Genomic DNA, 10,976 nt, shown 5'->3' with positions numbered 1-10,976 from the left:
TCCTGTCCTCTTAACAGAGGTACCTCTCAAAGCTGACATGTGAAGTCTGGAAGCCCATTATACCTACGTCTACCCTAACGTGTGTCAATTCTGAATTTTGATAAGTATAATAGTTAATAGGAATAAAGATATAATAGAAAAAAAATAAGGTTATCTTTAACTTTGAAAAACAATAAGAATTAATTTATGATAAAAATCAAACAATTAAAAAAGAATAAGAGAGTATAGAATAACTAGTAATTTATAATTGTAGTTATATAACGACTAAAGTCAATAAATTCTATTAAATTTTGAATGTACAACTACGTGATAAATTTTAGGTACTCATTGGTTAAAATTAAAGTTATAGGTGAAAATTGCATTTAAGCCTAAATGGCTAGTAAGCATTATGTGTATAAAACTTTGATGGCACGTGATCGGCGATTTGTTGGTGAAGTTGGATCACGTGAGAGACGATCGATCGATCTTTGTTTCTGGTTTGACTGTTACGAAACGACGAAGCATTCCATTTTGTTTCGTTTGGGATCTGAATGGCGACGAGAAATCGCACTCTGCTTTTCAGAAAGCACAGAGATGCGTTGAAGAGTGTTCGAATTCCCTCATTCTCTTCGGCGCCGTCCACCGCTTCCGGCGCCGGCGGTGGCCCCGTCATCGAATTGGCCACCACTTCATTTCTCAATTCCAATCGCTCTTACACTCCGATCAGTACCGATGATCCCGGCAATTCAAGGTGCACTTCATCACATTACAGATCTTAAATATCGATGTTAATTTTATCGTGGATCAAATGTCCGAATAGCTTATTATTTCTTAGATCCGTAGCTTTTTTTATTGATTTCCTTTTCAACGATTCATTGAATACTAGTAGGAGTGCTCACATTTGCTATTGAAGTTCGTCACTCGAAACATGAAGTCATACCTGACAGGAATTTCAGATTATTAGTATTAGTAAAGGATGCATGTGACGTGGCATCATCGAAAATGAGTGTTGTGGATTAATTAACGGATGAATTGTCTGTGCTACACTCTTGATTTTTTTGTAGGGAATTAGAATAACAGTGGAAATGGATGTTTTATAAAATTATTGTGCATAGTTCACTTTGTCTTTTGTTTTTCACACGCGTGTGTTTCTGTAAGAATTGGAAATGATGAGTTATTCATTGTTTTTATGGATGCAGTAGGGGTCCAAATGCAATTACTGTGGGGCTACCTCCGGTGTGGGTGGATTTATCAGAAGAAATAGCAGCAAATGTGCAACGTGCGCGCACAAAAATGGGAGAGTTGGCGAAGGCTCATTCAAAGGCTTTGATGCCGTCATTTGGAGATGGTAAGGAAGACCAACGAGCTATTGAGACTCTAACACATGAGATAACTGACTTAATAAAGAAGTCGGAGAAGAGACTGCGGAGACTTTCTGCTACTGGGCCTTCTGAGGATTCCAATGTCAGGAAAAATGTGCAGGTACGATTGCTGAACTCACATGATGCTGATGAGATGGATGATGAATTTTTTCTTTTCCCCCATAATAATGTATGTGCTTTATTCAACTTAAAATCTTTTGGGCACTTCATGAACCAAGCATGAGACTCTTAAATGGTATCAATGCTATGGTATACTGCTTTTATTGTTTAGGGGTTGTAAAAGGAAGTGTATCAGATAAAACTATGAAGCACCGATACTTACTCTTACTTAAAGTATCGTATCTAACACATATCTAGTATCCCTCATACTTGGATACTATACCTGGCCAATACTTCATCCTCTTTATGGCTGATGGCTGATGCTGAAGAGGGAATGAGATTGACACTATTCTTGTTTGTAAGGAATAGATAGTGATTAATGATGACAATGATTTATAATCTCTATTTTCTTTTTAGTAATGTCCAAGAAGTCTCCTCTTAGTTTGGATTATTGGAATTGCAATTATATATTTATTTATTCTTTAGAAGATTTTATACATATCTATGTATATATTACATGTATCATATCCTATATATTTTTTGAATAATCATATAATTGTATTGAATACGATATATGCAAGTTGCTTTTGTGCATCATAGGAGAAATGAGAAAGAAATTACAATGAGTGGGGGAGGTGGGAGATAAAAGACTAAAAAGTGCAACAGATTTCCAGCTTCTCTATTTTTCACGTATGGAAACTCCATTTAAATTACTGCCTGGTGTGAACATACCATAAATCAATGGGCTTATAAACACCCTTAAGGATGTGTAGACAGAAACCTTAGTGACAATTACAATCCCATCCAATAACATATATGTTCGGGAAAACCCAAGTCTCACATTGGCTAGAGATAATGCCAAGATAGAGTATATAAGTGGAGGGCAACCCTCACTTTTTGAACTAGTTTTTGGGGTTGAGTTACGTCCAAACTCACATTCTAACATTCTAAAATGATATCAAAGTCTATCATAGATCCATTAAAAGGGTTACCCACCATATTATCCACACATCAAGCCCCAAAAGTGCTGGGTGTGACGGGGTGTATTGGAAAAAACTCAAATCCCACATTAGCTAGAGATAGTATCAAGATAGAGTATATAAGTAGAGGGCAATCCTCATCCATTGAGCTAGTTTTTAGTGTTGAGTTAGGCCCAAATCCAAATTCTAAGAATATACGTGGGCATGCAGGCACCCTTAAAGATGCATGCATTTTGCTTTCAACCAAATAATCACATCATCATAAAAAATTTTCCTCCTTTTCTTTTACGAACCCTTTGTATTATGTCGTGAGAAATTGCTCAAAGGTGAAAAGGGTAGACCAATATTCTCCAATAACACCAAAAAAAATTATTCCAAAGGACTGCACTTAAAACAACATATCAGCCGAAAAATTTATATGGTATCCTATTACTTAGTGCTTCATAGTGAAGCATAGCATGTTCCTGTATACAATCTTTGCCATAATTAAAATTATCATATGCCAACTGTAAGCTACCAAATAATCATTCTAAGTTTAGTCAACATTATTCTGTCAGTCAAGTATGCTACAGTATAGAATCTAAAGGTCTTATAAAGAGCACTTGGCAAGGAAGGGATGGGGAAAAGGCTTATGAGGACCATATACTTTTATTTAGTCAAGGTTCTCTCCACCCTTCTCCATGTGTCGTAATGTTTGTAAAGTTCTCATCAAGTCATCCTAAAGTTTTAGTGCTTGATTAAATTAATCCAAATATCTTACTTTGAGTTGCATGATTGGGGCAACAGACACTAGTCATGAACATTTATTAATTATTCCAAAATGCCTCGATTCTAATTGTATCCATTTCCTTTCTTTCATAGCCAGAAAGATGACAGGGTCATTTATGCATGAAATTGAGTCTATGATGGTGGCTTGACTTTCAACTGTTTAATCTTTATGTCTGAACTAATGTTTCATTACTTGTACCTTGTTGAACATTTTCTTATTTTGTGTACTGCTTGCAGCGCTCTCTTGCTACTGACCTTCAGAACCTCTCTGTTGAGCTCCGCAAGAAACAATCAACTTATTTAAAGCGCCTTAGACAGCAAAAAGAGGTGAGAGAAAAAAAGATAAAAGCTTTTTGTTTTACCTTTCTTTCCTTTACTAACAAAGAAAATAAAGTTTCTAATTTTTTCCCTGGGCATTTTTTTTTAACTGGTGTAGTTTATTTATATTGACAATTTAATAAACCAGAAAATATCACAACCGTGCAAATCAATTTGATTGTCATTAGCTCATTAAATTCTATCCTCAATTCTCATCTAGAGTACTGTATAAAATTGCATCTCTCACGTCATCAATTTTTTTCCTCTCTGTTGTGGCCAAATGATCTCATGGTAAATAATATCCTTGAAGTTTTGGTCTTTAATTGAGTTGGATAGTGTCGTATAATCTATGTAGCCAACCTCACTTGGTGGGATAAGGCTTTGTTGTGGCCAAATGATCTTTTGATTTTCCTTTTCATCAGCTAACAACAAGTGATGAAGTATACTTGCTCTTTTGGTTTGAAGGAATATTTATGCTGAAGGAAACTGTACTGCCTTTACCTTATTCCCTTGCTCTCTGTCTCTTATCTGGAGATCATCTCAATGATCATGTTATACATATTACTTAATAGCTGATGGATTTTGTTTAAAGCTTTTGATTATCATTTTATTTTATTGCAGGGTCAAGATGGAGTTGATCTAGAGATGTTAAATGGAAGTAAATCCAAATATGAAGATGATGACTTGGATAATATGGTATTTCTTTTTGTTTCATTTTTTTTGTTCACTTTGTTTCTTGAGTATGGAGAAGGTGGGCCAATATTTCTATCCTTACCCTGTTTATTAGCTATCTATTTGCTCGAAGATTTGTTGACAAATTCTATTATCCATATGGCCATACCCTTGCTGTAGTTGGATATATGTCAGTTGATTGCTGATGCTATCAAATTATTTATATGTAGGTATTTAATGAGCATCAAATGGCCAAGCTGAAAAAAAGTGAAGCATTCACAATAGAAAGAGAAAAAGAAATCCAACAGGTAAGCAAAAGTTGGATTTATGCCCTGTTATTAATGACTTGTTTGACCTTATGTGGTGTTATAGATGGACTTAGAACTTCCTCGTTTGCTTTTATAGGTTGTGGAATCTGTGAACGAGCTTGCTCAGATTATGAAGGATTTATCAGTACTAGTCATAGACCAGGTCAGCAGATACCCTCTTTTGAGGAAGTTTACAATTTTCTTTATTCCACACTCTTTTAACCATTAACATCCTCTGTATATAGGGAACCATTGTCGATAGAATAGACTACAACATTCAGAATGTTGCAACCACAGTTGAGGATGGCCTTAAACAGCTGCAGAAGGTCCTACTTCCATTCCTTGTCTACTATTTTAATTTGGCAGTGTTGCTAGCTTCCCTCTTCCCCTCTATCTCACTCTCATTATCTCATTTCCCCTATGATAATTATTTGGTTTATGGGAAGTGCAGGCAGAGAGAACTCAGAAAAAGGGAGGCATGGTAATGTGTGCTACTGTGCTTCTCATCATGTGCTTCGTAATGTTGGTTCTCTTAATCATTAAGGAAATTATTTTGTGATCCATGGTGATATTCGATTTATTTTTAATATTTGGCCACCTCTTGTTGGTGTGACCTTTCATTTGACACCAATATCCCTTGCCTACCCGGATAGTAACACGCAGCTTGCCTTGGAGAAGACCAAGCAGTTTTGGAGTAGACAAGCCACATTAATTTTCTCAATTTTTGGTTGTATGTAGAGGCCACATTAATTTTCTCAATTTTTTTTTTTTGTTTTGCAATTGGGAGGTAGGGTGGAGTAGGTGTGTTAGAGGCACAAGAACTTTAGAGGTTGGTGTGGTATAGTAGGAAAGGATATATAAGGTCAGAAAATGTATAGTGTTTGTATGAACCTCGACTTAAGCATTATTTGCCTGCAGAACCGGGTGCTTAGTTCGTTTTCGTACATTTTCTTTTCTTTGATGAAAGAATTCTGAATTTATTGATTGATGAAACCTGCGGAACCGGGTGCTTAATTTCTCTTCATACTTTTTCTTTTCCTTGATCTATGAAAGAATTCTGAATTCATTGATGAAAACTAAAAGTAGTACAGGATGGAAGTGCGTACATAAATTTAATTGATCTGATCATTTATACTAGATGATAACTAATCTTTGATTCAACTGATTACGTTATTTTTATATTTGGTTGAGACTTGAGATTACATTTAATGAAACTTGTGACATTATGTATATCATTCAGTGTTTTAAGGGTCAAGATTCAATACAATTTAAAAAACAAAGGTATAGGATCTAAATCCACTATATCACTTGAGGTGAAGTAATATTGCCTAATACATATAAGCACAAAATAGCCTTTCTTTTGATAGACTTCCAAATGTTTACTATAAAAATTATAACTACCGTAACAATCCTGTTATTTTTTTTTTACTGAAAAAATCCTGTTTCTAAAGTGTAGAATATGGATTTATCCTGTTATTAAATTCATTGAGTTTCTGAATTAATTTGCTTTTGACTAATAGAAACATAGTACTTGTGTAACTAATGAAGACAATGTGCTTTCGTAGCTCAGTTGGTTAGAGCACCCGTTTAGTAAGCGGGAGGTCTTGAGTTCGACTCTCAACGAAAGCAATTTCAGTTTTTAAACAGTAAAGCTCTACATTTTTGTAAAAAATAATCACAAATTTAAAGATAGTAATAGAAGATATAAATTAACATTGCACACAATGTCAGCTTTTTAATCACCATTTCCCTAGGAAGTTTCACTGTTTAAGCCCCTACACTACATCTACCTATCCACAATTTCAACACCTATATTTGGTTACTAGTATGAATTCTTCTTCGTTTTCTTAGCGTTTATCAAATCCGAAATGTTTAATGATTTTCGGATGAGGTCAGATAAGGTCAGCTTCAGATCATAGGTCAACATTGGAAGTATCTGAGACAATGTGTTCACATCTACCATGGCTCTGTGAGCTGATCCATCCACTTTAACTTTGTAGAACTCCCGAAGGGCAACAAGAGATGCTGAAGAAAGGTTTCTTCCTATAATATGCAAAACATATGTGGGAGTTAAGATTTTCATAACTAAGCGGCAAGTGTTTGTGTTTGAGGAATAATGAGAGAAGAATACCTTCAGACTTGATCAGTTCACGTCCCAAAGGAAGGGTGTCCAGAAACAGCGAGTTCCGAGGAAGCTCAGCACAACAACGGAAGAACTCATGGATGAGGAAAGGTGCATCAAAAGCACGACCATTGTGAGCAATCCATAACACATATCCTCCTTGTTTCTCACGGCTTTTAATGTACTGCAACAATATGGGAATCAGGTCTTCCATCCTGGAATAAGTTTAGGAGAGAACAAAATTAATATAGTCAACGGTCCAAAATCAAATGTATCTTATGATGATGATGATTATAACGTTGGGAACATGGTGGAAAATAAGCAACTTAGAGGCTAACATGATACAGAACGTTTTAAAACCAATAGACTAGTCAGTTTCTTCCACTCTTTCATCAGGGAAGCATTGTTACCATTTCGTCATGCAACCATGCATGACTCCGATTGAGCAATTATGGAAGGATAAGAAAAATTCAAACACCTTACTAGAATTGTTGAAATTGCTTAAAAATATTAATCTTTATCAGCCCGTTTATTGATGGAATCTTTTCTAATAAATATATAGTGACACTGATTCCATTAACAACATATATATATATATATATATATATATATATATATATATATAAGTCATAGTCAGATACATAAGTTAAGGTGGTATTTAGACAACATGTGTTCAGACATAGATTTTATCCCGCCAGCAATCCTCATTGATCATATTTTGATATTTCTAACAATCCATCCTCACATCCTTAAAAATTTGTTACTTTGTGCTCATCCAACCAACTCCCTACTCCATATAAATTACAAACAGCAATGGCAACCAAATCTAATCCAATTGGGTGACTACATCATGATATATTTTTACTTATTCATGTTCTTCAGATATAAACCTTCTCAATAAGGAAAAGTATTTAAATGCCTCTTACAACAATATATTAAAATTGAATAGCCACTAGCCATAAATCAATTCAGCAATAATTTTACACCCATTTTTGCAGTGATAACAATCCAACATACTTCCAAGGAAGGCTCTTTCCTACAAGATAAATATGAGAATATTCTGCCAAATATGCACATAATTTCTAAATTTTAAGCTGCTCTAATTTTCTTTTCCTTGGTCACTATTGAAAAATTTCACTAATTTGTTCGGGAAAACAGAGAAAAAGACTTCATTTTTGAGAGCTAAGCATAATTCAAGGAACACAACACGTTATATGTAAAAGAAATATAGTATTACCTTGGAACATCAGGTATGTTCACCATCTTCGTAGAAATTCCATGAATACGTGAATTAGGAACATGACATTGAGGATTTACAAGAGTTTGAAAAGTGCTGTTCTCACCACCCTTGAGATCTCGAAGAGCAATCTCAATGATCCGGTCGTTTACTTTGCTATACCCTGTAGTCTCAAGATCAAAAACAATAATAGTAACCAGATCAGATAAGTTTTCATACTGAGCAATCTCTTGCACATCCGGGTACAGAATTTTCTGCGACTGATCTAGCCGTGTTCTATTTACTTTCGCAGTAGCACTTGCTAAAATTTCATCCTTGTTAATTTTTGATTTGGTGTTACAAGTGGTTTGTTTACTTCCTTCAGCTCTTGTAGCTATAAGTCTTTGAATCAACTTAGTATTGAGTCCTCTCTCAAGACCATAAATTCTAGGACCAAGTAGCCTGATGCTAGAATTGTTGTTTCCATAAGCCTTACTGAAACCGTGTAATGCTTCTTCCCCATAATTAGCTAAGCTGTGTATTTTGCATCTGGGTACTTGCAATAAGGAAAAAATCAAAGACCCTGTCCTCATTTGAATTCAAAAACTGTAATAAAACAATGTCAAGTGATTAAGCACTCCTTATAAAATGAGACAGCAGTTACAACCTGAAACAAAGATAAAGCTGCAAGAGTATAAAAGCCAAACAATGAAAAAACTATGCTAGCATGAACATAAATAAGTTATATTATTGGAAGCAACCCCAAAAAATTACATAGGAATGATAACATGTTATCCATTAAATTCAGCACGATATGGATAACTAGACTGAAATAATAAGTAGTTATAAATTCATGAAGAATGAAGAAAGTCCTCAAATCAGAAAGAAAAGTGGGGGTGAATAACATGTATTGATCTGATATAGTCTCATGATGGCAATGCCAACTAGACTCTTGACCATATCAAAGGTTGAAAACTTCATGTGTACCAAAAAGAATTCCAACTCTTTGTCCTAACAAGACATAAATTGCCAAAAACCCATGGTCTAAGCATCCACGATGAACTTCATGATGAATTACAATAGCATACTGCTTTTGCCATTAAGCACAACAGGGTATCAAACGCCAAGAGTACACCACACCAACGAACTAGACACCATATCCAATTGAAAAACATTAAGGCACTAGATATATCAGTCCTTCTGACTTATATGATGTCTGATGTATCCTATATGAACAATCCAAATAATGAAAATTAGCATTATTTTATTCTATCCATCTTTGTTCATCAATACAAAATATTTACATGCATACATAATAGGCAAATCAACAAGCTATGTGTGGCAATGCAACAATACGGTGTGTTTTGGGTCAAATAAATCGCAGTTGCCGCTATAACTGTTAACTCTAGCAAACAATGAATGAAAAGATTATACTTTATTAGTTAAAATTAATATAATAAAACAAATCAACATCATCACATCAAATGATAGGCCCATAGCATAATAAACAAGACAATACGAAGGCCAACCATTCAAAAAGACATAAAAAAGGCATAATATTTTTTCAATATATGAAAAAATTGCAACTTGAACATAATAATTAAAATAAGTAAAAATCAAGACAGAAACACACAAGAAGGTGTGAGATGATTGGTTCAGTGACCATTTAGTAAGAACATTTATGATCTAAAAATGAAGAAAGAGATTAATGGCGCATTAGAGTGACTGAAAGAGTGAAATTTGAAGACTCGCCAGTTTGGAAATTTCCCCGGCAATGCAAGTGAAAGGAAGAGGGGGTTTGGAATATATAACTTGTCAGATATTTGAGACGCAGAAGAAAAAGCATTTGCATTTGCAAAGGTAACAACTAACAATGTATTTGTGAGTGCAATGAGAGAAACGGAACAGAAGCAACTCCTCAACGTTTCCCTTTCACTTTTCCCACATTCACTTCACACGTTGTCTTTCTTCGAGAAACAATAATTTCCTTTATTAAGAAATTATTGTCATTTTTAATATATTTTTTTATCTAATGTTAATTATTATCATTCTAAAATTATCATTTTCTTATTTTTATATTCACTTAATTATTTCTTATTAATATTTAAAAAAATAAATAAATAAAGATACATAAAAAATAATTAATACATGTAAAAATTCAAAAAAAAATATTAGAAACAATCAAAATTTTGAAAATGTTAGGAGGACATCCAACCCACAAGTTATCCTTCCCTCCCTCCCTTCACTATTTTTCATTAACTTAATCTTGTATCTCTATTTTTAGTACTGCTAGTCCTTGATTAACAAAGTAGAAATAAAAAAAAAACTACTATATCAGTAATGTAAAAAATTATTAAAAATTAATTTCTAAAATAAATAAATATTCTATATAATGGCCTTTTATTACATTTTTAAAAGGTAATCACTTTTAAAGTATTATGCTTTATTTATAACTTATTAAAATAATTTTAAACTGATTAAAATTAAATTTCTATTTTTTCTTTACAAAAAAAATTATTTTAAACTGCTTCTAATAAAAATCAGTTGTCCTTTTTTAAAAAATAGATAATTCTAAATAAACATAAATTAACTTATTTTTTTAGAAGAAAAAAAATCTAAAATGTAATTACTAGATTTTTTTTTAATTTGTAACAAAGGAAACCAATATATAAAAGGATATAACTCTATATGAAAGATTTATTAGAGTTTGATTAGGCCATTCCATTCCAGCAACCCATTCTTTCGTTTTTTATTGTTCTTAAATGGGTATCACAACCACACTCTCAATCACTCAAAAAGATTTAAACAAATGTTCTTTTTAATCCAACATCTTTAAAAACTTTACTAAACAAATTCCACAAGTATCCTACATCTCTACATTTTATTTTCAATGCTAACATCTCTTGTTTTTACTTTTTTATTAATATAATTATTACTAGGTTAAATTACTCATTTGATCCCTATAATTTCATGATTCTTACCTTTTTAGTTCTGATAGTATGAAAGTGATTTTTTTAGTCCTTATAGTTTACATTTTAATTCTCTTTTAGTCCTGTAGTTTAAAAGTGTTCTTTTTAGTCCTTATAGTTTATATTTTAATCATCTTTTAGTTCCTATAGTTTGAAAGTGATA

General features: G+C 33.3%; 2 protein-coding genes and 1 non-coding gene across 4 annotated transcripts; 2 read left to right on the top strand and 1 right to left on the bottom strand.

Moving 5' to 3' along the window:
* Positions 1–422: 422 nt before the first annotated feature.
* On the top strand, positions 423–5,530 carry LOC114369771 (syntaxin-43-like). Of its 2 annotated transcripts, none has more exons than XM_028327023.1 (8): positions 423–730; positions 1,182–1,461; positions 3,446–3,535; positions 4,148–4,222; positions 4,429–4,506; positions 4,604–4,669; positions 4,752–4,832; positions 4,958–5,530. In XM_028327023.1, the coding sequence occupies exons 1-8, from the start codon at positions 531–533 to the stop codon at positions 5,063–5,065; spliced, it is 978 nt and encodes a 325-aa protein (XP_028182824.1). In that variant the 5' UTR covers positions 423–530; the 3' UTR covers positions 5,066–5,530. The 2 variants fall into 2 exon arrangements, with proteins under 2 accessions (XP_028182824.1, XP_028182823.1); XM_028327022.1 differs by having other exon boundaries at positions 424–730; positions 1,179–1,461.
* Positions 5,531–6,061: 531 nt separating this feature from the next.
* TRNAT-AGU lies at positions 6,062–6,135 on the top strand. Its single transcript has one exon. It is a non-coding gene; the product is annotated as a tRNA-Thr (tRNA).
* A 63-nt stretch (positions 6,136–6,198) lies between these two features.
* Positions 6,199–9,789, bottom strand: LOC114370913 (exonuclease DPD1, chloroplastic/mitochondrial-like). Its single transcript, XM_028328316.1, has 3 exons — positions 7,866–9,789; positions 6,638–6,843; positions 6,199–6,549 (listed from the first exon to the last, which is right to left on the bottom strand). The coding sequence occupies exons 1-3, from the start codon at positions 8,435–8,437 to the stop codon at positions 6,329–6,331; spliced, it is 999 nt and encodes a 332-aa protein (XP_028184117.1). The 5' UTR covers positions 8,438–9,789; the 3' UTR covers positions 6,199–6,328.
* Positions 9,790–10,976: the final 1,187 nt, after the last annotated feature.

The sequence above is a fragment of the Glycine soja genome, chromosome 10 (genome assembly GCF_004193775.1).
Source record: "Glycine soja cultivar W05 chromosome 10, ASM419377v2, whole genome shotgun sequence".
Taxonomy (NCBI): Eukaryota; Viridiplantae; Streptophyta; class Magnoliopsida; order Fabales; family Fabaceae; genus Glycine; species Glycine soja.
Note: the sequence above shows the minus strand (reverse complement) of the source record. Positions and strands in the feature narration are given on the sequence as shown.